Source organism: Lepidochelys olivacea (assembly GCF_965140295.1).
Source record: "Lepidochelys olivacea isolate rLepOli2 genome assembly, chromosome: 20".
Taxonomy (NCBI): Eukaryota; Metazoa; Chordata; order Testudines; family Cheloniidae; genus Lepidochelys; species Lepidochelys olivacea.
The window spans coordinates 20,281,115-20,307,531 of record NC_140430.1 but is presented as its reverse complement, the minus strand read 5'-3'; the positions used below and the strand labels follow the sequence as shown (position 1 = coordinate 20,307,531).

The window sequence follows — 26,417 nt, the reverse complement described above, 5'->3', positions numbered from 1 at the left end:
TCCCCGCGGGGGGGCCGGGCTCCCCCCGATCACAGGGCGAGGTCCCCGCGGGGGGGCGTGGGGGCCGGGCACCCCCCAATCACAGGGCGAGGTCCCTGCAGGGTGGCGGGGGGGCCGGGCTCCCCCCGATCACAGGGCGAGGTCCCCGCAGGGTGGCGGGGGGGCCGGGCTCCCCCCGATCACAGGGCGAGGTCCCCGCGGGGTGGCGGGGGGGCCGGGCTCCCCCCGATCACAGGGCGAGGTCCCCGCGGGGTGGCGTGGGGGCCGGGCACCCCCGATCACAGGGCGAGGTCCCCGTGGGGTGGCGTGGGGGGCCGGGCACCCCCGATCACAGGGCGAGGTCCCCGCGGGGTGGCGGGGGGGCCGGGCACCCCCCGATCACAGGGCGAGGTCCCCGCGGGGTGGCGGGGGGGCCGGGCACCCCCCGATCACAGGGCGAGGTCCCCGCGGGGTGGCGGGGGGGCCGGGCTCCCCCCGATCACAGGGCGAGGTCCCCGCGGGGTGGCCGGGCTCCCCCCGATCACAGGACGAGGTCCCTGTGGGGTGGCGGGGGGGCCGGGCACCCCTGATCACAGGACGAGGTCCCCGCGGGGTGGCCGTGGGGGCCGGGCTCCCCCCGATCACAGGGCGAGGTCCCCGCGGGGTGGCCGGGCACTCACCGATCTGGCCCCCGATGACGGGCGGCCGGGCGATGAGCAGCAGCAGCTTGTCCAGGACCTGGTGGCAGTGGGCCAGCAGTGGCCCCAGGCCGGCCCCCCGCAGCCCCGCCACGCTGGCCCGCAGCTCCCCCTCCACGCTGCTCTCGGTCAGCAGGGCGTCCCGCAGGCGCACCGGGAAGTTGCTCTCCTCCAGCACGTGGCCCAGAGTGAAGAACTTATCCAGGGCGGGGTCCTGCCGGGGGACAGGGGCAAGTGGCATCGGGGGGGGGCAGCCCCAGCTCCTGCCTCCTGGGATCTCCCAGCACTGGCTGGCGCCGATCCGCCCTCTTGCACTAGTGCCCCCCAGTGCAGGGGGGGGGGACCAACGACCTGGGAAATGGACCCAGGAGTCCTGGCCCCCAACGCCAGGCTCTAGCTCCCCACGGGGCACCCCAGTGGGTACGTAGTGCGGGCACAGGGGGATCAGACCCATCGGGCACAGGGAGGCTGGGTACGTTGGCAGAGGGGGGCTGGGACTGGTGCCAGCAGGCGCGTGGTGGCCAAGAGCTGGGGCGGCGGGTCTGGAGCCAGGGGGCGCAGGCCCCAATCCCAGCCCCAGAGACAGATGGCGCATGAGGACGAGGGGCAGGGCCCAGATCCTCAGCCAGGCCCCCGGGGACCCAGCGCAGCTGGGCAAAGCGCCCAACACGCAGGAACTAGACACGGTGCCCTGGAGCCTCGACCCCCATCCCCCGTACCTCCCCACCCCACTGGGAAGCCTTACAGAGCACCCCCAACCTCCCCCATCCCCCGGGGATCCCAGTTCCAGCACCCCCCCGTTCCCCCCACCCCCGCTGGGGAACCACACCGCTCCAGTCAGCCAGGATGCCCCCCCAGTCCCCCCTCACCTGCGTGTGCACCGAGGACACGGCCAGCAGCTCCACGTGAAACACCCCCTTGTGGTTATCGACCCACTTCATGCCGGGGAGCTGCACCTGCCGGCGGGGAGGGAGAGCCGTGGGCCCCAGCCCCTGACTGCTCCTGGCCCCACTCCCTCCCCCAGCCCCCACACCTGCCCCTACCCGGGGCCCGGCCCCTGCACCCGCTCCCACCCCATCCCCATGGGCAGAGGGCACGGCAGCGCTCCCTCTTGGGATCTGACCCCGCCCCCGTGACTCAGTTTCCCTGCCAGCTGCAGGGCAGGTAGTGCCCGAAGGAAGGACACCCCCGCCCGGCCCTGCTTAGCCCCGTCTCAAAGGGGGCTGACTCCCCCACCCCGGCCTCACTGGGCGAGGGTGCTGGGTGTGAGGAGGTCCCAGCAGGGCCCTGCGAGGTCCAGACTGGGTCTGCTGGCCTGGACACGCACCTCCCAGAGCCCAGCCCGAGGCGACCGGCGCCCCCTTGGGCCAGGGGCCGGAACACTGGGTCCAGCCGGCCCAGGGCTGCCACGGAGCCACTGTGCCTACTTACGTCAGGGGTGAGCACGGAGTAGCTGGGCGGGGGCTTCTCCACCGACACGGGCAGGCAGAGGGGCCCCGTCCGCAGACGGCCGTGCTGCAGCAGCGGGATCCACTGGCGGGAGAGAGTGGGGATGAGCCCAGGGGACTGGGCCATGGGGTGGTGAGGTTCCTGGGGGACCCAGACACAGGGCGGGGGGTCCGAGCAGCCAGGGAGGTTCCCAGGGCAGGGACACAAGACAGGGGGGGCCTCAGGGCTAGGGAGGTTCCCAGGGGGCAGGGACTTGGGGGTCCAAGGCCCTGGGAAGGTTCCCGAGGGCAGGGATTTGGGGGTCCGAAGCCCTGGGAAGGCTCCCGGGGGGCAGGGATGCGGGCCTGCAGGGGGACCAGGGGTGGGGAAAGTTGCCAGGGGCAGGGATTTGGGGGTTTGAGGCCCTGGGGAGGTTCCCGGGAGGCAGGGACGCGGGCCTGCAGGGGGACCAGGGGTGGTGGAGGTTCCCAGGGGGCAGGGATTGGGGGGTCCGAGGGCCTGGGGAGGTTCCCGGGGGGCAGGGACGCAGGCCTGCAGGGGGACCAGGGGTGGGGGAGGTTCCCAGGGGGCAGGGATTTGGGGGTCCGAGGGCCTGGGGAGGTTCCCGGGGGGCAGGGACGCAGGCCTGTAGGGGGACCAGGGGTGGGGGAGGTTCCCAGGGGGCAGGGATTTGGGGGTCCGAGGGCCTGGGGAGGTTCCGGGGGGCAGGGAGGAGGACCCTGGGGCCAGGCGGACCGTGTAGCCGACGGGAGTCTCCAGCGGCGTGTTCTGCTTCGGCTGGCAGCTGACGTGGTAGAAGGTGAAGAGCAGGTGGTGATTGTCCGTCAGGGCGGGCGGGATCCGCAGCTTGAACTCCTCGTAGAACTCGGGGCACCTGGGGGGTGCCAGCAAGCAGTGAGGGCCCCAAGCCGTCCGCGCGGGGCACCCCCCGATCCCCACGCTCAGGCACTGAACCCCCTCCCCCCGATCTCCAGGCTGGGGGGCTGCCCTGGGCCTCGGCCCACGGCAGAGACCGGCCTGGCCCAGCGCCCCCCTCAACCTAAACACCCCTAGACGGGTTACCATATTAACTGAAACAGCCCCCCCATCCAGTTTAGCACCCCCCACCCAGACACCCCTAGACGGGTTACTGTATTAACTGAAATAGCACCCCCCATCCAGCTTAGCACCCCCCACGCAGACACCCCTAGACGGGTTACCGTATTAACTGAAATAGCCCCCCCATCCAGCTTAGCAGCCCCCACCCAGACACCCCTAGGCGGGTTACCGTATTAACTGAAATAGCCTCCCCAAATCCAGCTTAGTACCCCCCCCCCCGACACCCCTAGGTGGGTTACCGTATTTACTGAAATAGGCCCCCGCAGGCCTCGACAGCTGGGTGGGCAGCGCTCACCTGTTGTGATACACCACGGCCGTGTAGGCCTCCCTCATAAACTCGCTGCAGCTCGACTTGCCAAATATCACCTGGTGAAAGAGAAATGAGGTGACACCAGGTGAGGGGGGGCTGAACTGCGGCCACCCCTGGCCTGGGGAAGACAGGCGGGATGGCCACAGAACAACACGACGGCAAGAGATGGGAGAGGGACAGTGCTGACGAGGGGGTTCAGGCACCAGGCATGGGTTTAACTTCCCTGGGCTCCTGGAGAGAGTTCAACCTTTGGCTGGAAGCTTTGGGTGCCCCCTATTAACATCGCAGAGCTGGGGGGCCCCCACCTGATCTCGGGGCTGACGTGAGGTGCCTCGAAGGGCCCTGGGTTTGCAGGCAACCTGTGGCTCCCCTGAAGCCTGGGCGTTTTTGGGGTGTGTCAGGCTTGGCAGCCCCAAGGAGGCAAAACTCTCCAGCCAGGCCCCTGAAATCCCGAGACGGGCTGGAGGCTGCGGCTCAGTGACGCCCTGAGGAGAGCCAGAGCCTATCGCCCCCACGGGCCCAGCACCCCCAGGGTACCCCATCCCTTCCGCCCCTGGGATGGCGCTTTGGTGTAGGGCCAGGGCCCCCCAGCCTCTTGCTCGGCCGGACTCTGCTTCTGGGCTGCAAGCAGGGAGGGGCGGTGCCCACTCTCAGCGGGCGGGGACAGACCCATCTCGGCTTCACCCCTTTCTCGGGTCCATTTCTGCTGCCCCCCGAACGGGCCATCGGCACAGGTGCCCTGGCTGTGCCCTGGGGCGGAAGAAGCTGGGTGCCCCTGCCGGCTGTCGCTCCCGGGCGGGTGGGACCGGGGAGCTCTGGGCTGAGGCCAGCACTCACCGGCAGGGCCTGGCTGGGGTCCTCGCCCGCCATGAACTGCACCTTCACGGCGATGTTGCGCACCGAGCCCTGGCGGCTGCTGAAGTTCAGACTGTGGGGATAGACGTAGAGCAGGTTCCTGGGAGGGCAGGAGAGACATGCAAGGGGTCAGCGGGGCCCAGCAACACCCATTCACACAGCTGCAGCCTGCAGGCGGGGTCCTGCCCCCCAGAGGCCTGCGGGGCAGAGCAGCGGCCCCATTGCAGGGAGGGAAACTGAGGCACGGAGGGGGGAAGGAGCTTGGTGCCAAGGCAGAGGAGAGAACCCAGGCATCCTAGCTCCTAGGTGGTGCTGCCCTGCCTTCCTCCCCCCCGGCTGGGCAGTGGTGCCTCCTGCCCGCCCCAGCCCCTGCCTGATCCCCGCCTGCACATGGCTGCCCGCCAGTGACCCTGATGGGACTGACCACGAGGCCGCTCTGGGGCGGCCACGCAGCTGGGCAGGCAAAGAGCCAGTGGGCAGAAGGGAGCCAGGAGTGCGGGGGAGGGGGATGAAAGGCGGGGGAGGATTTGGGGAAGGATTTGGTTTGAGATTTGGTGTCATCCCCCTGCTGCCCTGCACAGGACTGCCCCAGCTCCTGTCTCAGCTGGAACCCCAGTCTGGGAGGGGAGCAGGATCTAGTGGTTAGAGGGGCAGGGCTGGGAACCAGGACTCCTGGGTTCTCTCCCCAGTCTGGGAGGGGAGCAGGATCTAGTGGTTAGAGGGGCAGGGCTGGGAACCAGGACTCCTGGGTTCTCTCCCCAGCTCTGGGAGGGGAGCGGGGTCTAGTGGTTAGAGGGGCAGGGCTGGGAACCAGGACTCCTGGGTTCTCTCCCCAGCTCTGGGAGGGGAGCGGGGTCTAGTGGTTAGAGGGGCAGGGCTGGGAACCAGGACTCCTGGGTTCTCTCCCCGGCTCTGCGCGGGGAGCGGGATCTAGTGGTTGGGGGGGTCAGGAGCTCTATGGTTGCCTGCTGGGGCTCTGTCCCGCGCCCCCCCCAGCCCGCGCTGGCGGCAGGGAGCTTTGAGGAGCCCTTGCCAGCTCTGCTATTAACCCCTCGCTGCCCACCTCTGACGCAACCCCCTTTCGCAACTGCCCTGCCCCGGCCAGGGGCTCCATGCCCCAGGGCAGCCATCAGGACAGGGCGCTGGACCCACGCCAGCTGCCAAAGTCTGCTGGCACCGGAGCCCCGGGGGCGGGGAGGAGACGCTCACCAGACACCCAATGCCCTGCCCCACCCCACCCCCTGTCCCCAGGCCCACATAAGGCCGCCTCCTACCCTCCGGCGCCAGGTGCTGGGCAATGCTGAGCCTGGTGCTGCTGCTGGCCCTGCTGCATCCTGGCGCAGCCCTGCCCGCCCCAGGGGGGGCCCCGCAGGAGGAGGTGGACATCCTGGTCTATGGGGTGCTGCAGTTCAGCCAGGCGCTGCATGAGACCTATGGCACCACGGGGCAGCGGCTGGAGCAGGCCGGGCGCCGGGTCGGGCGCTGCCAACACCTGCTGGGGGCCCTGCAGCACCAGGCGCGCCAGGCCCGGCAGGCAGTGGGGGAGCTGCGCGGGGCAGTGGAGGGGCTCAAGGTACCCACCTGGGGAGCACGGGGGAAGTAGGGGAGGGGGGTTGGGAGCCAGGACTCCTGGGTTTTATTCCTGGCTCTGGCACTTGCTCAAGGTTTCAAGTTGCGGGTCACATCTGTGCCTCAGTTTCCCCAGCTGCACAGCAGAGGGTGACGGTTTAGAGTCTGCAAAGCCTGCAGGAGGCCAGGCGGGGAGGAGGACGAGGTCGCTGGACCCTGGCCCTGGGGCTAAGAGGATTTGGGGGTGCCTCCCCGGCTGGGGCCAGGTGTCTATTAACCCCCAAGTCTCTGGGTCTCCCACTTCACCTGCCCATCTGAGGGCTCACCCAGCCCCTGGCCTCAGTCCCACAGCCCCAAGGATGGGGCAGGATTACCAGCCCTGGATGCGGAAACTGAGGCACAGGGCAGGATACTTTTGCTGCTCTCCCCCCTTGCAGTACCCCCAGGCCCAGCTCAGCGGCCCAACAGCTCTCTGCTCTCCCCCCCCGGCCAGGCTGAGGAGACAGCCCTGCGGCTGCAGACCCAGAGCACGGCCCAGGCCTTCCGGGCAATGCTAGCCGGGCACCTCCTGCTGGCAGAGCGGGTGAGGGAGCTGGACGACACGCTGGCCGGTCTGGCGAGGAGGGACCCCCGGGATGGGGGCAGGGAGCTGGCTGCTCTCAAGGTAACGTGCACGCGCGCTGGGGTCCTTACAGGCCTGGGCCCTGGGAATTCCCAGCTCCAGATGCTGCACTGACCCCAGGTGTCAGACACCCCTGAACCCAGCCCTGGCCCGGCCTCCGCCGCAGGGGGAGCGCTGAACGGCGGGCTCAGACCTCGCCTGGCGGGGATCGGCACGGCCCGTCAAGGGGAGTGGAGTGACCCCAGCTGGGATCTGGCCCCAACGGCCCCCGAGGAGCAATGCCGACCAACCCCGGCTGGGATCCGGCCCCTATGATCCGTTGGGCCCCAACAGTTGGGGGGGCGCGCTGATCCCCAGGGCTGCTGGGCCCCCAGCTCGGGGGAGATGCGGGGCAGGCAGCCCGCGGGGAGGGGCAGAGGGCTAACACGAGGGGAGCTGGGGAGAGCGCGGCTGGCGGGGGCGTCTCTGACCCCCGCCTCTCCCCAGACGCACGTGGAGCGGCAGAACCTCACTCTCCGGTCCCTGGCGGACGCGGCCTGGCAGTGGCAGGAGCAAGTGGCCAGGCAGACGGAGCAGCTGGCCCGGCTCCGGAAGCAGGCAAGGCCCCCGCAGGATGGCGGGGAGGGGAGCTCGGCTTGGGAGAGATTGGGGGGCCACAGCTCAGGGCTGCCGTGGGAAAGGCTGGCATCGCTACCCACAGGGAAACTGAGGCAGAGAGGGCCTAGCAGAGCTGGGATTAGAACCAGGTGCCCTGTGGCCATCGCACTAGCCACGAGCCCATGTTGCCTATGATCCCCAGCTCTCAGGCACAACTATCCCCCCCCCCCAGCCCGCCCGCCCTCTGCAGCCAGGGGGCCTGAGCCAGGCTGGGGACCCTGGGTCTGTGAGCGGGATCGGCTCCTTTGGGTGCTGCCTGTGGGGGCGGAGCCCAGGTGGTCTCCCTGAAAAGCCAGTCGGTCCCCCCGCCACGATGCCGATTGCCCCCCCTCCGCTGCCCAGCCCCCGCCTGCTCTCAGCCTGCCCACTCCTCCCCTGGCAGATGGAGGGCCAGGCTGGCACCAGGACATGATCAGGCCCCACGGGACGGCGGAGGAAACCCACACGGAGCCTCACGGCTGCGAGGGATGGCCCGGAGAGCACACGCCCAGCTGGCCGCGGGGACCCCGGCTCCAGGGCGCGCTGCGATGAGGGGCCAGGCCGCGCCAGCCGGGCCGCTGGATCTGGAGGACCCTGGCTCCCGGGGGACGGACACGCCTCACGGGGGCTCTGGCACCGAGCGCCGGAGCCTCCCTCCCTCCCCCCCACATCTCCCCTGGGAAATAAATGAACCTGGGGCAGGGGGGAGCCGCCCTCCTCCTGGAGCTGATTGGAGAGAAAGTGACTCTGGCTTCTACAGGGGCGCGAGGGAAAAGCTCCCCCATAACACAGCTCTGCCGGTGGCCCTCAATCCCGACCTGCAGCCCCCGCTGTCCCAGCCCCTGGCTCCCCCAAGCTCTGCCAGTGCCCCTCACTCCCGACCCGCAGCCCCCACCAACCCAGCCCTGGGCTCACAGCCCTGCTGCTGCCCCTCACTCCCAACCCGCAGCCCCCTGCTAGCCCAGCCCTGCCCCCCAGCTCTGCCAGTGGCCCTCACTCCCAACCCACAGCCCCCTGCTACCCCATCCCTGCCCCCCAGCTCTGCTGGTGGCCCTCACTCGTGACCGGCAGCCCCCTGCCAGCCCAGCCCTGCCCCCCCAGCTCTGCCGGTGGCCCTCACTCCCAACCCACAGCCCCCTGCTACCCCAGCCCTGCCCCTCCAGCTCTGCCGGTGGCCCTCACTCCCAACCCACAGCCCCCTGCTACCCCAGCCCTGCCCCTCCAGCTCTGCCGGTGGCCCTCACTCCCAACCCACAGCCCCCTGCTACCCCAGCCCTGCCCCCCCAGCCCTGCCGGTGGCCCTCACTCCCAACCCACAGCCCCTGCCCCCCCAGCTCTGCCGGTGGCTCGCATTCTCAACCTGCAGCCCCTCCACTATCCCAGCCCCGACTCCCCACACCCCATCTTTGTTGTTGCCCTTCAGAAATCAGACTACCCCTTCAGTCACATTTTCCCAGCGGCTTTCGTGGGTGCACTCAGGGCTGGTAGCCAGCCCCTCTGGCCGTACCAGGGGTCCCAGCGGACGCGCCCGGCCCTACTGATCAGCAAAGCGCCCATCTGATCGCCGATTGCGCAGTGCCCGGGTGTCGCCGCGTGGCCCGTGACTCCCCAGGAGAGGCCAGCAGCCCACGTGCTCACGGGTGCCCACTCGGCTGCCACCCACCTGTAGGTGGTGTGGGGGACATAGACCTCCCGGGCTGGGAACTCCAGGATCTCCTTGGTGGGCCGCACCCGGGGGTCCGGGTAGGGCTTGACGTGCAGCAGCTCCGGGGAGAGGCAGTAGTAGGGGCTCTCGGGCGCCGGCGAGATGTCCACCTTGAACTGAGCTGCAGAGAGGAGGCGACGGGCCGTAAGGATCTTAGCGCTATGGGGCCGGTGCATGGGGCAGACCCCCAGGGCCAGAGCCGGCCCGGTGCCTGATGGGAAAGGAGGGCCACGGCTACGCTAACACACAGGACTGAGCCCAGGGGCTGGTGGGAAGGGGCCCAAGGAAGAATCCAACCGGGGAAGGCACCTGGCCCCTGGCCCAGGGCAGGGAAAAGGTGGGACCCGGGAGGGGGCGGGGCTTGGAGCTCCCCTCCCCCAGAGCTGCCGGAGGCTCCTTTGGCCTCGATGTAGGTTAGAGCAGCCGTGAGGGTTGCCCTGGGTGCAGCGGCCATTGCCGGTGTGGCTCTGTGGCTGCCCCTGGGGCCCCGCCCCCTGAAGGGGGCATAGTCAGCTTCCCTGGGGGGCCTTACTGCTGCGTATGGGCCCCTAACCGCCCCCCCCCCCAGTACACAGAGCCCACACCGTCCCTGCCAGCCGCACCTGTGACGGGCCGCAGCCGGCGCAGCAGTGAGGACGGGCGCCTCATGTCCGCCAGGAACTTGTACAGGTCCTCGGTGCTCAGGCGGTCGCCTTCCTGCGGGGGCCGGGCGAGCGTGAGAGCGGAGGGGGCTGCGGCGTCTGGCACCAGCCCCCAGAGCCACAAGGCGGCCAGGCGCCCCCACAGCAAAGACACCCCATAGCCCCAGCTGCCCATCACACAACGAGCAGCTCCACCCCCCCGAAGCACCCTAAATGCTGCCTCCATCCACCCCAAGCCCCACCCGCCCTAAAAGCGAAGCAACCCCTACCAGGGCCAGCAGGGGGCGCCCCGCCCCGTTACCTGTTTGAAGAAGTTGGTGACGGTCAGGGTGGCGGGGCGGAAGCTGCCGAAGCTGCACGGCTCCTCCCCGGCGCTCACGCGCTCCAGCGTCCTCCGCTTGCGCTCGTTCCAGGTGCCCCGGCGCTCTGCCGGGGGGGGGGGGTGGTCACCGCGGGCAAGGGGGCTCCCAGCGGGCAGGCCCAGCAAAGCCCCACGGGCCGTGCCAACCGGCGACACACCCGGCTCCACTGGGCCTGCCGGCCGCCCAGGGAGAAGCCCGGTAGCGCCCAGACTCTTCTCGGGGGGCCCCCAGCTCAGCTAGACGACGAAGGGTTGGGGTTTTTTTGCAGCCACCTCTGGGGTGGGAGGCAGCAGCTGCCTTTGCAGCCACTGGTAAGAAACCTGCGGCCCACTGTACCCACGGGGGGCGGGCGCGGCCAGCGCTCAGACACGGGGAACAGGAACCGTTAACCCCCCGCAGCAGCCATGACCTCCTGCAGCACAGCGCCCCCTAGCTCGGGCCCGGGGCTCTGGGGCCAGCCCTGCCTGCCAGGGGCCAGTGCCCCCCGCTGAGCCCCATCCCGCCCCGGGGCCAGCCCTGCCTGCCAGGGGCCAGTGCCCCCCGCTGAGCCCCATCCCGCCCCGGGGCCAGCCCTGCCTGCCAGGGGAGAGTGCCCCCCGCTGAGCCCCATCCCGGGGGCACTGGGGCCAGCACCGAGCCAGAGGGCAGAATGCCCCCTACCAAGCCCGGCAGCGCCCCCCAGCCCCAGGCTGCGGGGAACGTGGCGCCAGGGAGGTCTCCGGACCGCGCCCAGGCCCGTGCCCCACGTGCTGCCCCCCCGCCGGGCTCACCGCTCTCGGCGTCGGCGGCCTCCCGCTCCAGGGCCCCGGCGGTGCTGGCGATGTTCAGCAGGTGGATGGCCGTCCAGGCGAAGGGCATGCGGTACCGGCCCAGACGGCCGCAGAACTGCTCCACCGCCCCACGCAGCTTCTCCAGCTTCTCCTTGTTCTGGGGCGGGCGGGCACCGAGTTAACGTGGTGGGGCAACCCCAGCTCACACCGAGCCCCACACCGAGCCCTCTGGGGCACGGGGGCATTGCACTGCCACTGTCAGAGCCGTACCCCTGTTAGAGTGGGGGGGCTGGGAGCCAGGACTCCTGGGTTCTCTCCCTGGCTCTGGGGAGGGCATTGGTGCTGAGTGGCTAGAGAGGGGGACGCTGGGAACTAGGACTCCGGGGTTCTCTCCCTGGCTCTGGGGAGGGCATTGGTGCTGAGTGGCTAGAGAGGGGGACGCTGGGAACTAGGACTCCTGGGTTCTCTCCCTGGCTCTGGGGAGGGCATTGGTGCTGAGTGGCTAGAGAGGGGGACGCTGGGAACTAGGACTCCGGGGTTCTCTCCCTGGCTCTGGGGAGGGCATTGGTGCTGAGTGGCTAGAGCGGGGGACGCTGGGAACTAGGACTCCGGGGTTCTCTCCCGGGCTCTGGGAGGGCAGTGGTGCTCAGTGGTTAGAGCAGGGAGGACGGGCTGGCTCCGAGGCAGCACCTACCTTGGCTGTGTCCGTCTCCTTCATGACCATGTAGGGCTCACAGCAGTCCCCGATGTCCCCCTGCTGCAGTACCTTCTCCAGCTGGGGGAGAAGAGGAACAGTGACCCACTGGGGAGGGGAGTGGGGGCCAGTGCTTAGAGCAGGGGGGGTGGGCTGGGAGCCAGGACTCCTGGGTTCCAGCTCTCGGGAGTGAGGTCTAGTGGTTAGAGCAGGAGGCTGGGAGCCCCCCCCCCCTCACCTTGATGACCAGGAAGATGTCGGGGGAGGGGTAGGTGATGGAGAAGATGGCGGAGCGTGCCAGTGTGGAGATGGCGGGGTGGGCGCCGGGCGCCCGCAGCAGCCCCTTCACCTGCTCCGAGTTGAGGTCGAAGTAGAAGTTCTCGGAGATCTAGGGACGGAGCAAAGGTGAGAGCAGGAGACAGAGCCTGCACGTGGGCTGGCCAGGGCCCTGCCCCTCAGCCCCCCAGCCCAGTCAGTACGGCCCAGGCCCTGCCCCTCACCCCTGGTCAGTACGCCCCAGGCCACGCCCCCCACCCCACATCCCTGCCCCCTGGTCATTTGTGAGGAAGCGGGACTGTTCTTAATGTTTCCTCTGAATAGTGTGGGGGTACCTCAGTTTCCCCTAGGCAGTTCTTAAGTATCTAGGGGGTGGGGTAAGGGTGTATGATCATTGCAGAGCCCTAGAGGGCAGGTGTGTGCAGTGGTCTGGACACAGACAATGGCCAACACCGTTTCCTGGCCACTGATGGCCTGGCCCTTCCCCCCTGCAAGGTGAGAGCTAAAGGGTTGGAGAACAAAGGACTCGGGTGACCTTCTGGCTCAGGAAAGGGACAAAGTCCAGGGGAGGAGGGGCTGGAGAGAGTTTCAGTTTGGGGCTGGCTGGGGACATGGAGTGAAGGGCAGACGTGGTTGTCTGGCTCACTGCCCCCCAGAATGGACCCAGCTGAGGGGTCCTGTTCTCTGCACCTACAAGCTCTGGTTTAGACCATGTTCCTGTCGTCTAATAAACCTTCTGTGTTACTGGCTGGCTGAGAGTCCCGTCTGACTGCGGAGTTGGGGGGCAGGACCCTCTGGCTTCCCCAGGACCCCGGCTGGGCGGACTGGCTGTGGGAAGCGCATGGAGGGGCAGAGGAGGCTGAATGCTCCGAGGTCAGACCCAGGAAGGTGGAGCCGGGTGAGCTGTGTGTCCTGCAGACAGGCTGCTCCCAGAGAGGAGACTTCCCCAGGGTCCTGCCTGGCTTTCGTGGGGAGCAGTTCCAGAGCATCGCCCAGGGACCCCGTGACCGTCCAGCCCAGGCCACGCCCCTCACCCTGCATCCCCGCCCCCTGGTCAGTACGGCCCAGCCACACCCCCTGTCCTGCATCCCCGCCCCTCTGCCCAGTAGGTATAGACCAGGCCAGGACATGCCCCTCACCCTGTGTCCTTGGCCCCCCGTTCAGTCAGTACAGCCCAGGACAGGCTCCCCGCCCACCCATCTGGTCAGTACAGCCGAGGACACGCCCCTCACCCTGCGTCCCCGCCCCCCTGGCCTGGCACATGCCCCGATGGGGCGGGGCCATCGGGTACCTTTTTCTTTTCCTTGATATCATACAGGGCAAGTGTCCCGAAGATGGGCTCGATCTCGATCTCAAACCTGGCACCAGGGAGACAGCGAGCGCATCAGGGCCCTTCAGCTGGGAGCAACAGCCCCACAGCCACCCCCCACCCCCAGCCCCACACCCCTCGGCACTCAGGGGGCAGTGTGGCCTAGGCGGCTGCGAGCCAGGACACCTGGGTTCCATTCCCAGCTCGGGGGGAGCGGGGTCTAGTGGTTAGAGCGGGGGGGGGGGGGAAGGGAGGGACTGGATTCCTGGGTTCCATTCCAGGATCTGCCACTACTCACTGGGCCGCCATGGCGAAGCCCCACCCCCAGTGCCTCAGTTTCCCCTCCAACACAGATATCACTGCCCCCACATGCCCCCCAGTGGTCCTAGGGATGAGCAGGGCTCAGCATGGACATCCAAGGCTGAGCTGTTCGCCCTCACAGCCAGCCCCTCCTCCCATTCTGCGGGGGGAGCCAGGGGACCCCACCCTACCCAGAGACCTCTCCTCCCCCTGCTGGACAGGCCCAGCCTCCAGGGCAGTTCGCTTGGCTCTGGCGGGCTCCTCCCCGCAGCGGGGATGGAAACACTACCTCCCCCCAGCCCCAGGGAGCCCCCGCAGCCCCTAGCTCCCTCGCTGTGATGATGGGGGGGCGACTTACTTGAGAGACAGGCACTTCACCAGGATCCGCTGGCCGAAGTGCTCCCGGGGCATCTCGGGCAGGCTGCAGCGCTCCACCGCCTCGTCCTGCCGGCAGGGGGAGCAGCGGTGAGAGTGGCCTCTCGAACCCAGGGCCCCCAGCCCGCCCCACGCAGCCACCCAGACCCTGCCTTTATACCCGCTGCACACGCAGGCCCTGCGGCCTTGTGAAGACACCAGGGCTCTATTCCCGGCTCTGCCACTGACTTCAGCTCTGTGCCTCAGTTTCCCCTCCCCCCGGGTATGTTTAGACTGAGAGCTTGTTGGGGCAGGGCCCAGCCCAAAGAGGGGGCCCCGATCTCGCTCGGGGCATTGGGACACCACCTTAACACACCTAGGAAAGGGGACCCGGCCCGTTCCCCGCGGCGGGGCTCACCTCGTCAGGGGCGGGGAAGAGGGCCAGGAGCTCCGGGTGCCGGTTCTCCTTGCGCAGCTCCTCGTTACGCCGGTCGACCTCCTCCATCGCCGTGTGCTCCAGCAGGGTGGGCAGCAGCGGGTCGGCCACCGAGTTCTTCAGGTCGAAGATGCTGGAGGCCCAGCTGCCCCGGGGCGTGTCGTCCAGGGAGGGCGAGCGGCGCTTCAGCTCCTCCTGAGGGGGTGGGGAGGGGTGAGGGGGCGCCAGGCCGCCTCCCACCACCCCAGGCCAGCCCAGCCCTGTCACCCCACAACACCCCCGTCCCAGCCCCCCCAACATCCTCCCTCTACCCCAATGTCCCTCCGGCCCAGCCCCCCGACCCCTGCAGACGATACCGCCGTCCCAGCCAGGCCTCTTCCCCTCCAGATCCCCCAGCTGGGGCCACGCTCTGCCCGGGGGCATCCTCCCTCGCCCCCTGGCCTCACCGGCTCCTCCGCGGCCTCGTCCAGCTCGAAGACCTGCCGGGGCAGCCCTGTCTGTCTCTGCCGCTGCCGCTCGGCCGTGTGGGGGCTGTACATGGTGCTGAGACGCTGGTACCTGCGGGCGCGGGGAGCCTTGGTCACATCCCCCGGCCCCCCGCAGCGCAGCCCCACAATGGGAGCGAGGGAGACCAGGCTATTGCCTGGGGGATGGGGGGAGAGGTGCAAGAAAGGATAGTTCCCATCATCCTCCCCCTTTATTTCAGCCACATGATGGGTCGCCCTTGCATGGGGGAGGGGGGGCAGGGAACAACACACCTGGATCACCCCAGCCCAGGTAGAGAGGGGCGGGGACTCAGGGTCGGAGCACAGGAAAGGGAGCCAGGAACTAACCATCCCTGCTCTGTGCCTTGATTTCTCCATCTGTAAAACAGGGGTTGGTGCTCCCCTCCTTCCCAAGGATTCAGCTGCTGTGTAACCCGGGCTGAGGGACGGACAGATGGGCAGAGGACAAACAGATCATTGTCCCTTGGCCAAGCCACCAGTTGCGCCCGCCTCCGGGACACGAGGCAGAGCCGGGCTCGGCTGACCGAGCCCCAGGCACCAGGAGAAACAAGGTCCCTTTCTCTAAGGACTGAACGGATCCGGTTACCAGGAGTTTGGAAGCCCATAGCGGGCGGCTGGCTCCGGTATAGCTCCGGGCAACCCAGCCACGCGCCAGCGTGCTGGGCCCATCCCCCTGGCCTCCCGCCAGGCATGTAGTGGGCCAGCGATTTCAGCCTGCGGGGAGAGGGGACGGGAGACAGGCCTGGCTCCAAAGCGCAGCACTGGAAGCTGTCCACGGGCGCTGGCTCCGGGCGCTGGCTCCGGGCTTGCCCTGCCCCCTCCGACCGGCCGTGGGGTGCTCCGCCAACTTACTTCCTCCGCACCACCAGCCAGTCCTCCGTGTAGACCTGCACCGCGTCCCGCACCCGGGCATCCAGCTTCCTGGCGGGAGGGAAACACACAGGGCTCGCCTCTGAATCAGCGGGGGGAGGGACGAGGGCAGGGGACGCTTGGGCAGCTCCAGGGAGCAGCGGGTACACCACAACCCCAGGGGCCTCTTTTCCAACCCCGCAGCCTTCAGAACTGCCAGGACACCTGGGTTCCCGCTTCCTGGCTCTGCCGCTGGCCGGCTGGGTGACCTTGAGCAAGTCACTCTGCCGGCATTATTTAATTATAACTCCCTAATTAAGCCTCGTCACAGCCCCCGGGGGCAGGCAAGGAGAATTATCCCAGCCATGCGTCCAGGCCGGGGACGTGCCAAAGTGGAGGAATGCTCATATGCCCCATCTCAAAGCACCCCTTGTGCAGCAGAGGACGGGGCTGAGCCAGGCACAGGGTGTGCACGGCAAGGGGGTGAGACACAGAGAGGGTGGGGGGTGATCACGGGGCTGGAAGCTGAGAATTCATGAGCTCTGATGCCTCAAGTCCCCACCCCTGTCCGGTCTGTATGGCTCAGGCCACGCCCCTTATCCAGAGTCCCCGCCCCCATCCAGTCTGTATAGCCCAGGCCAGGCCCCTTGTCCTGAGTCCCCGCCTCCCCAGTCTGGTCAGTCCCCCTGGTGGCTCAGTTTCCCCAGGGGGAGGACAAAATGTCCCAAGACGTAGGACCCTGTGCTAAATGCGCTGCCCCCTGCTGGTGGCTGGGCAGTACTGAGATGCTAATCTGCAGTGCCCCATCCAGGGCTGGGGGTCTCTTGCACCACCACACAGGGCCAGGTCCCACCCCACTCCCACATTCAGCAGCAAGCCCCGGCCCAGGCACCCACCCCTCGTCGGGTAACCCCGGTTCCAGCGTGCGGCATTCCCGCGGCTCCCGGACCACCTCCACGTCATCAGCGGGGAACTCGACCAGGTCACGGAGTGGGCCAGGCTCCACCTCGGGGGGGTGGGCAGCCAGGTACTCCTCGAAGTCCACCGGCTCCACCACCTCCGTCAGCGGCACCTGCGGGGACAGACCGGTCAGCACAGGGCGGGATCGTCCCAATGCAGCCAGGGCAGCTCCCTGCAAACCCCACCTCACCGCTGCCCCCTGCTGGTGGTTGGAGCTGGGACAACCCCAGTGTGGACCCCCAAGGATGAGACAGGCTGCGCTCCCCACAGCGGTGGGATAAGCTAAGGGTTAGAGCAGGGGGCTGGGAGCAGGACTCCTGGGTTCTATCCCCGGCTCCGGGAGGGGAGTGGGGTCCAGTGATTGGAGCAGGAGACTCAGGACTCCTGGGTTCCTTTGCCAACAGTGTGCAATCTGGGGTACCACATCACTGCCTGACTGAGCAGGGAGAGCGACCCCGGCTGAGCTCCTGGCAGCCCCGCACAGCTGAGAGTCAGTATCGACTGGGAATAGAGCGCCCCAAGCGAACCCCCAGCATCACTCCCTGCAGCCCCCCGGCTCCTCCCCAGGCATCCTCCCAGACTGGCCACTGAGAGGCGGCAGGAAGTCGGGCAGCTGCCGGCACGTGGCTGGCCAAGGGGGCTCTCTCAATACTCCTGGGCTGGGCGGGGGCCACGCTGGCTGACGGGAGGGGGCACGGGTAGCACAAGCCATCTGTGCCAGAGGAAATCTCAGCGCCGACCTGCCCACAAGCGCCTGCCGGGCCGGCACTAACCGGGCAGGAAGTGAGGGCAAGACACTGAAACCACACGGGAAAGGGAAGGGGAAACCAACGCGGTTAGATCTAAAGCACGCCAGAACCCTCCCCCTTGGCGCCTGGCCCCAGCCACTCGGCCTGGGGCTCCCGGAGGCCAATGCGCCGGCCCTGAGCCTGCCAGCACATGGGACCGGGAGACGGATGGAAACACCCCATTCTCCACGGCATGCTCCCCCCAGTGCAACCCCCCTGCTCTAACCACTAGCCCCCCACTCTCCTCCCAGAGCTGGGTGGAGAACCCAGGAGTCCTGGCTCCCAGTCTTCTCCCCCACCCACTCTAGCCACTAGACCCCACTCCCCGTCTAACAGCTCCACCTCCTTTTAAAGCTCAGCGGGTTCGCCGCAGGACAAGAGGCAGCGCGGGAGAGAGGCCTGGAAACCGTTGTAGAGGGGGAGTCCGCGCCGTCCCCATCCCTGCTGCGGGCCCCTCACTAAGCCCCCAAGGGCCCCCAGGGTCCTGGAGCGGAGAAGGGACAACAGGGAACAGCGCGGCTGGCTCCTCGCCCGGGTGCTGGGGCCCTCACCACGGCCCCATGTCTAGCGGGGGCCACGAGCCGGCTCCAGCCGCGACTCCCAGCCCTCGGCAGCGCCAGCTCGGGCAGGAGGGTGCCGCCTTTACACACCGAGGTGGCAGGTTCGATGCCTGCTGTCCGCCCCCCCCCCCCGCGCCCAGAGTGGTGGGCAGGGTCGGGCAAGACGGGGATGGGAAGGGCGGGACCAGTGAGGTAGAGTCCCGGGACGTTCCCATGATGCTTTGGGAAGGGGAGAGGCTACAGGGGAAGAGCCAATGGCAGGTGCCGGCGGTGACGTTCCCCAAGGTGGCTCTGTCCCCCACTAGTGGCCGGACCACGCTGAGAGCCCGTCAGTGCCGGGGGCTGAGGGACGCGGGGCGCTGGGGTACTCACCAACTGCTGGGAGCCACTGCGCTTCTTGGAGAGCTGGGGGGACCCGCCATACTCCCGGGACACCTGCTTCCGCACCTCGGCGGCCACCGTCCTGCAAGAGACACGGGTCAGGGGAGATAGCGCCCTGGGCTCGGCCGATCCCGCGGGGCAGGGAGCCGGACGAGGGGGGCTGGGGGTTCGGGCAGGGGGCCATTCGCTCGTCCTTCCTGTCCCCCAGTCCTCTGGTCTAACCACTAGGTCACATTCCCGCTCCGAACAGAACCCAGGAGTCCAGGCTCGCAGCCCCGGCCCCCCCCAACCCCCGTGAACTCCCCCCTCTGTGCCCGGCTGCAGATTAGATCAAACAAGACGCACACTGCACACAACTGAGCTGGAGAAATGCGCGCCCAGCCCCAGGCCAGCAGCTGCTGTCCCCCCCTTCCCCTCCCAGGGCTGCGCTGCCCCCGGCCCCTCCCTCCCCGCCCCATCTCCCATCACAGCCCAACTTTGCTCTCTCAGCCTCAGCTGGCCTGGCAGGCTCTGAGCTCCCCTCCACGAATCGCCCCAAGGCCTGGGGGTGGCACCAGCGAGCCTGGGGGAGCCTCCTTGCTTCACCACAGCATTTGGTTTTTAATTCCCCTTCTCTCAGTGATGTGCACTGAGGACACCCGGGCTCTGCTACTGACTCCCTGTGTGACCTTGGGTAAGTCATAGGGCTGCCCCGTGCCTCAGTTTCCCTCACCTGTAACATGCCGCTAATGATCCTTCCATTTTTCTCTCACTGGGTTAGGGACTGTCCCGCACTGGATCTGTGCAGTGCCTGGCACGACGGGGCCCCGATCACTGCTGGGGTCCGGGCAGCACCCAACACGACGGGGCCCTGATCTTGGTGAGGGCTCCTACGTGCTACCGTAATACACCTACTGCTAGGTAAGGGAGTTGGCAGGAAACAGCAGGCCTGGGTTTAGTAGATCTGCAAGCTCTCTCCAAAGGTGGTTACCATCACCCCCATTTCACAGATGGGGAAACTGAGGCACAGAGCAGGGAAGGGGCTTGCCCTAAGGCACCCAGCAAGCCAGTGGCAGAGGCAGGAATAGAACCCAGGAATCCTGCTGTCACGGCGTGTGGGGGAGTCCAGGCCCTGCACCCCTCTTCCTGAGATTCACTGAGACTCTCAGCCAGCCAGTAAAACAGAAGGTTTATTGGACAACAGGAACACAGTCCAAAACAGAGCTTGTGGGTACAACCAGGACCCCTCAGTCAAGTCCTTCTGGGGGAGCAGGGAGCTTAGACCCCAGCCCTGGGGTTCCCTGCGTTCCTCCACCCAGCCCCAAACTGAAACTAAACCCCCCCAGCAGGCTCCCTTCTGCAGCCTCTGTCCACATTCCCGGGCAGAGGTGTTACCTCCTCCTCCCCCTCCTGGCTCAGGTGACAGGCTCTCAGGTCTCCCCTCCCCAGGGCACATTCCCAGGTCAACACTCCCCCCTCCCTGCTGCGTCACATCTCCCCCCCCTTCAAGACTGAACTGAGCGGGGTCACTCTAACCAGTGACCTGGGGAAGTTCGGGGCCCCCTCTCCGGGACAGCGCATCCGCTATCAGGTTGGCTCTTCCCTTCGCGTGGACAGGTCGTAATCCTGCAGGAGCAGGCTCCATCTCAGGAGCTTGGCGTTGGCTCCTTTCATCTGGTGCAGCCAGGTCAGGGGCGAGTGGTCGGTGTAGACGGTGAAGTGTCGCCCGAAGAGATAGGGCTCTAGTTTCTTGAGGGCCCACACCATGGCCAGGCACTCCTTCTCGATGGCCACGTAGTGTTGCTCCCGGGGTAGCAACTTCTTGCTCAGGTACCCGATGGGGTGTGTCTCCCCCTTTTCATCCTCCTGCATTAACACCGCCCCCAGTCCCGTGTCTGAGGCATTGGTGAACACCACAAAGGGCTTGTCAAAGTCTGGGTTTGCCAGAACTGGGCCACTGACCAGAGCCTCTTTCAGCGCCCGGAAAGCCTCCTGGCACTGCTCGGTCCAGACCACCTTGTCTGGCTTCCCCTTCTTGCATAGCTCAGTGATGGGGGTGGCTATGGTGCTAAAGTGGGGCACAAATCTTCGGTAGCATCCTGCCATCCCAATAAAGGCTTGGACCTGCTTTTTGATGTGGGGAGCGGGCCAGTCTCTGATCACCTCCACCTTGGCTGGTTCCGGATTTAGGCGGCCGCTCCCCACCCGGTTAGCCCAGGTAAGATACTTCCGCCATCCCCACCTTGCACTTCTCTGCTTTTACAGTCAGCCCAGCCCCCTGGAGTCAGTCCAGCACTTGTCTAACCTGGGACACATGGTCCTCCCAGGTCTGGCTAAAGACACAGATGTCATCAATATACGCCACGGCAAAACTCTCCATCCCCCTCAGGAGCTGGTCCACTAGGCGCTGGAAGGTGGCCGGCGCTCCCTTGAGGCCAAAAGGCAGGGTCAGGAACTCATAGAGCCCCAGAGGGGTGATAAAGGCTGATTTCAGCTGGGCATCTGCATCCAGCGGCACTTGCCAGTAGCCCTTTGTAAGGTCCATGGTGGAAAGGTACCGAGCTCCTCCGAGCTTGTCTAGGAGCTCATCAGGCCTGGGCATGGTGTAGGCATCAGATACAGTGATGGCATTGAGCTTCCGATCGTCCACACAGAACCAGACCGACCCGTCCTTTTTGGGGACCAGCACCACCGGCGAGGCCCAAGGGCTGGCAGATGGCTGGATCACCCCCAAAGCCAGCATGTCCCGGACCTCTCTTTCCAGGTCCTGAGCAGTTTTCCCTGTGACTCGGAAGGGGGAGCATCTTATCGGTGGGTGCGACCCCATCTGCACCCGGTGGACAGTCAGATTAGTGCATCCAGGCTGGTTGGAAAACAGCTGTCGGGACGGATGCAGCACCCCCCTGACCTCAGCTTGCTGGGCAGGGGTTAGCTGATCCGAGAGGGGAATTGTTTCCAGGGGGGAACCAGCTCTGGTCCCAGGGAATAGATCTACTAAAGGGTCATCTCCCTGCTCCTCCCACTGTCCACACACGGCCAACACCACATTTCCCCTGGCATAATATGGCTTCATCATGTTCACATGGTACACCCGGCGGTGGTGCGCCCGGTTCAACAGCTCCACCACATAGTTTACCTCACTGAGCTGCTTGACAACCTTGAAAGGGCTCTCCCAGGTGGCCTGTAGTTTGTTCTTTCTCACAGGGATGAGAACCATCACCTGATCCCCGGTGGCGTAGGCCCGGGCCCGTGCCGTGCGGTCATACCAGACCTTCTGCTTCCTCTGGGCTCGGGCCAGATTCTCCCTGGCCAGGCCCATGAGTTCAGCCAGTCTCTCTCGGAAGATCAGGACATACTCCACCACTGACTCTCCATCGGGAGTGGCCTTCCCCTCCCACTCGTCTCTCATCAGGTCCAGGGGGCCCCTCACCCTCCTTCCATATAACAGTTTGAAAGGCGAAAATCCGGTCGACTCCTGGGGCACCTCCCTGTACGCGAACAGCAGGTGCAGTAAGTACTTGTCCCAATCCTGTGGGTGCTGGTCCATAAAGGTTTTCAGCATCATCTTTAGCGTCCCATTGAACCTCTCCACCAGCCCATTGGACTGGGGGTGATAAGCTGAGGCCCAGTCGTGCCGGACCCCACATTTCTCCCACAAGCACCGGAGCAGGGCCGACATGAAGTTGGAGCCTTGGTCTGTCAAGACTTCCTTGGGGAACCCCCACTCGGCTGAAAATGGTCAGGAGCGCATTGGCCATGGTGTCTGCCTCAATGGAAGCTGAGGGCACTGCCTTGGGGTAGCGGGTGGCAAAATCTACCACCCCCAGAATGTATTTCTTCCCCGACAGGGTCGTCTTGCTGAGAGGCCCCACGATGTCCATGGCCACCTTCTGGAAAGGCTCCTCTGTGATGGGCAAAGGTCTCAAAGCCGCTTTCCCCTTGTCCCGGGCCTTCCCCACCCTCTGACAGGGGTCACAGGATCAGCAATACTGCCGGACCGTGGTAAAGACCCCGGGCCAGTAAAAGTTCTGTAGCAACCTCTGCCGGGTGCGCCGGATTCCCTGGTGCCCTGCGAGGGGGATGTCATGGGCCAGGTACAGGAGCCTGCGGCGATACTTCTGGGGGACGACCAGCTGCCTCCTGATCCCACAGGACTCTACTTCCCTTGGGGGAGCCCATTCTCGGTACAGGAACCCCTTCTCCCACAGGAACCTCTCCTGGCAGCCTCTCCTCATGGTCCGTACCACCCTGAGGTCGGCCAGGTCCCTGAGCTTCCGCAAGGAGGGATCTTTCCTCAACTCGGCCTGGAACTCAGCGGCTGGGGCAGGGACGGGGCCCGGTTCCCCCTCAGTGACCAGGTCTGAGGCCTCAGCCTCTCTGAGCCGTGCCCCTCGGCGCTCCCTCCCCACCAGGGTAGGGTCCTGCGCCTCCGGTGTGGTACCCTCCCCGAGGTCAGGGCGCAGTGCCCCGCGCCGGTTCTGGCTACGGGTCAGAACCAGGGCGGTCTGGGGGTTGCTTGGCCAGTCCTCTTTCTCCCCCCATCAAAACCTCAGTGGGCAAATGGTGGTGTATCCCCACATCCTTGGGGCCCTCCTTGGTTCCCCATTTCAGGTGTAACCTTGCCACGGGCACCTTAAATGGGGTCCCACCCACCCCCGGGTCAGGTAGATGTTGGGCACCACCCGATCTGGGGCCACCACCTCGAGTCGGGCCAGCGTCACCTCCGCGCCCGTATCCCAGTGTCCATTGACCTTCCTCCCATCCACCTCCAGGGGAACAAGGCACTCTCTCCGGAGGGACAGCCCCGCGCCCACCCTGTAAACCGAGCACCCTGAGTCCAGAGCCTCCAGCCCTCTGGCGGAGCTGGCCAGGGGTACTCTTCCCTCCGGAGCAGGTGGTAAACTGGCAGCCCCCCTTGCCTGGGCTGTCTTCCCCTCGTCCCGCTGGGTCCCTACCCAGTTAACCCTGGGTAGGTTGGGTCTGCTCAGTCTGTCCCTGAGCCCGGGGCACTGGGTCCGTACGTGGCCTCTCTGGCCACAGTGATAGCAGCTCAGGTCACGTTGGTCCCCTCGAGCGGGTCGGAGGGGCCCGACACCAGGCGTTCCCCTTTGGGGGGGGTTCTCCCTATTTCCCCGCTGGGAGGCCCCCTGGTGACTCTCTCTCTGCATCGGGGGGGCCTGTTCTTTTGTGACTCCTCCCGGCTACCCCCTGACCGACTGTTCACAAACTCGTCGGCCAGCTGCCCTGCGTGCTGGGGGTTCTCGAGCTTTTTGTCCACCAGCCACAGCCTCAGGTCGGAAGGGCACTGATCATACAGCTGCTCCAGTACGATTAGGTCAAGCAGGTCCTCTTTAGCTCGGGCCCCAGCTGTCCACTTGCAGGCATATCCCTGCATCCGGTTGACCCGTTGTAGGTAGGTGACCTCAGGCGTTTTACGCTGACTCCGGAACCTTCTCCGGTACATCTCGGGGGTCAGCCCAAACTCACGGAGCAGGGCCTCTTTGAACAGTTCATAGTCCCCTGCCTCCGGCCCTGTCATCCGGCTGTACACCTCCACGGCTTTGGGGTCCAGTAAGGGGGTGAGAAATTGGAGCCTGTCGGCAGGGTCAACACTGTGCATCTCACAGGCATTCTCAAAGGCCATCAGGAAGCTATCCATGTCCTCCCCCTCCTTCCGCTGGGCCAGGAAGCACTTATCAAAGCTCCTTGCAGTCTTGGGTCCCCCCGCACTCACCGCAGCCGTGGCCCCACTGCTCCTCAGCCTGGCCAGCTCCAGTTCATGCTGTCTTTGTTTCTCCTTCTCCTCCTGCTCATGCCTACGTTCCCTCTCCTTCTCCCGATGTTCCCTCTCCTTCTCCTCCTGCTCATGCTTACGTTGTTTCTCATGATCCTCCAGCTCCCTCATTTTCATCTCCCTCTCCCATTCCAGCCGCCTCCGCTCCAGGGATGGGGAGCTCCGCTGGGAGGATCCCCTGCTGGCTGCCGGGGTCAGGGTGCCCTCGGTATTCACTGGGCTTCCCCCAACCCCTCCCCCAGGCATAGGTAGGAAGGGTCTTGGGATGTCCTTGGCAGCAGTCTGACCCCTCCCAGCTCGGTCAGGTCCCAGGGCCACGCTGCGTCCGCCGGGCGGCTTTCCTCCGGGACAGGGATCGGGTCATCCAAGCGATCCCTCTCCTCCAACTGGGCAATTAGATGTTCCTTGGTGGACCTCCCAATGCGCAGCCCCCTCTGCCTGCACAGCTCCACCAGGTCGCTCTTCAGGCATTTAGCGTACATCTCCCTGCTGGCCACTCGCAGGCCTGGGCAGCTGTCCACGGTTTCCAGGAAAAACCCCTCGTGTGCCAGTCCTTCTTGAGGTCATCACCTCTTTGCCAGGGTCGAGCTGCAAACTCCTCCGCCCCTGGGACCGCTCGCTGCAATCCCCCAGGGGACCCTGTTACTGCAAAAGTCCTTCTCTCTGGTCACACACTCCCAGGGGTTAACCGCCCCCTGAAACCGTCTCTCTCTGAATCTTCAGCACGCCTGGTCCCCGTTAATCCCCCTTCGTTTTACTGCTCCCCAGTCACTTACTGCAGGAAGCACCGTTCACGGGGTGCAGTACATCCCACCGCTGCCACCAGTTGTCACCGAGTGTGGGGGAATCCAGGCCCTGCACCCCTCTTCCTGGGATTCACTGAGACTCTCAGCCAGCCAGTAAAACAGAAGGTTTATTAGACAACAGGAACACAGTTCAAAACAGAGCTTGTGGGTACAACCAGGACCCCTCAGTCAAGTCCTTCTGGGAGAGCAGGGAGCTTAGACCCCAGCCCTGGGGTTCCCTGCGTTCCTCCACCCAGCCCCAAACTGAAACTAAACCCCCCCAGCAGGCTCCCTTCTCAGCCTGTCTTCTCATTCCTGGGCAGAGGTGTCCCCTCCCTCTCCCCCTCCTGGCTCAGGCTCTCAGGTCTCCCATCCCCAGGGCACATTCCCAGGTCAACACTCCCCCCTCCCTGCTGCCTCACATCCTCACACCTGCATCCCTGGCACAAGTGATCTGGAAGCGGGGACGCTCTCCCGCACTGGCAGTGGATCCTCTGCTGCCTTTAGCGCCCCCGTCCTGGGAGGGGGGGGCCCCCCGAATTCCTTCTAGCTCAGCAGCGACTGCAGGGCGGTGCCTCCGAGAAGCCGACACGTGGCCCGCCGTCAGCCCAGTCAGGTGAAGTCAGCCCTGGCCCCCGCTCAAGTTCCCGGGGGGGGGGCAGGGGGTGGGAGCATCATGATGAGCGGACGTCCCGCCCCCCCCATCGCAGACAGGCACTGCTGGGCGCATGTGAAAGGCGACGGGTGCTGCCAGGTGGCCCCGCACCGGGAGATCTCCCCACGGCGACACAGAGACAGCTGCGAGTGGCACCTGCCTGCCCAGAGAGGGGGGGCTCGGAGCGCAGGCGCCAACCGGGTGGGAAATCCCCGGGGGCGGGGGGGCTGCTGAAAAGGAGGGTCTGTCGTCTCCCGGCCCCCCGCTTCAAGCAACGACTTTATCTGCTTCATGTCACTTAACCCAAGCCAGGCCTATACCAGAGCAAGGGGAAAAGCAGGGAGCTAGTGTTCGAGCGGGGAGTCAGGAATCCTGGGTTTTGGCCTGGCAGGTGAGCGGGGTCTAGGAGTTAGAGCAGGGGCATGGAGGTCAGGACTCCTGGGTTCTCTCCTAGCTCTGGCAGGGAAGCGGGGTCCAGGGATTAGACCATGGGGGCTGGGGGTCAGGACTCCTGGATTCTGTCCCGGCTCTGGGAGGGGAATGGGGTCTAGTGGTTAGATTTCAACTTTTCAGTGGGGGGAAAAAAAAAAATTAACTAGTCAAACCAGCAACTTTCAGCCCCAACCTTCCCCCTCTGAAACGGGGCCACAGCGCTTCCGAGGCGGAGCCGAGAATCAAACCCAGGTGTCCGAGGCCCTGCCCAGCGCCTTCCCCACAATCCGGGCCGGAGTCAGCTCTGACGTGCCCGAAGCTCTGCACGGCTGGCCCTGCTCCGAGACACGGAGGCATCCGCAGATGCGAGCGCAGGACGGGCACTGGGGGCAGCTCCCTGCCCCGCCGGAGGGGAGAGGCCCCCGAAGAGCCGAGCGTCTCCAGGCCAGCAGCTCTGCAAACTCCAGAGCAGACCCTGAGCGGGTCTGAAGCCAGCGGCTCCCCGGGGGCCCAGTTCACGCAGTGCACTGAACGGCACAGGCCAGTGGCACTAGCTGCCCCTAGCTCGCGCTCTCTACCCTCGCTCCGGCCGGGGACTCGGAGCACGGCACAGGGCCCCGGCTGGGCACCCGTCTGGCTGGGGCTGGCAGTGCCAGGCTTCGCAA

General features: G+C 66.4%; 1 protein-coding gene across 7 annotated transcripts in view; it reads right to left on the bottom strand.

Annotated features, from left to right (window-relative positions):
* Positions 1-26,417, bottom strand: part of DOCK6 (dedicator of cytokinesis 6) — a 57,022-nt gene that overhangs the window by 25,861 nt on the left and 4,744 nt on the right. For all 7 annotated transcript variants that reach the window (XM_084610424.1, XM_084610426.1, XM_084610425.1 and 4 more), the window contains exons 2-20: positions 18,099-18,189; positions 16,315-16,490; positions 15,422-15,490; positions 14,510-14,621; positions 14,046-14,258; positions 13,632-13,717; positions 12,956-13,022; positions 11,627-11,776; positions 11,389-11,469; positions 10,695-10,851; positions 9,864-9,988; positions 9,524-9,617; positions 8,880-9,042; positions 4,372-4,489; positions 3,520-3,590; positions 2,862-3,000; positions 2,109-2,210; positions 1,547-1,633; positions 660-891 (exon numbers count right to left, since the gene is read on the bottom strand). In XM_084610424.1, the coding sequence (XP_084466550.1) occupies positions 660-891; positions 1,547-1,633; positions 2,109-2,210; positions 2,862-3,000; positions 3,520-3,590; positions 4,372-4,489; positions 8,880-9,042; positions 9,524-9,617; positions 9,864-9,988; positions 10,695-10,851; positions 11,389-11,469; positions 11,627-11,776; positions 12,956-13,022; positions 13,632-13,717; positions 14,046-14,258; positions 14,510-14,621; positions 15,422-15,490; positions 16,315-16,490; positions 18,099-18,189 (2,333 nt within the window). The remainder of the gene's footprint in view (positions 1-659; positions 892-1,546; positions 1,634-2,108; positions 2,211-2,861; positions 3,001-3,519; positions 3,591-4,371; positions 4,490-8,879; positions 9,043-9,523; positions 9,618-9,863; positions 9,989-10,694; positions 10,852-11,388; positions 11,470-11,626; positions 11,777-12,955; positions 13,023-13,631; positions 13,718-14,045; positions 14,259-14,509; positions 14,622-15,421; positions 15,491-16,314; positions 16,491-18,098; positions 18,190-26,417) is intronic.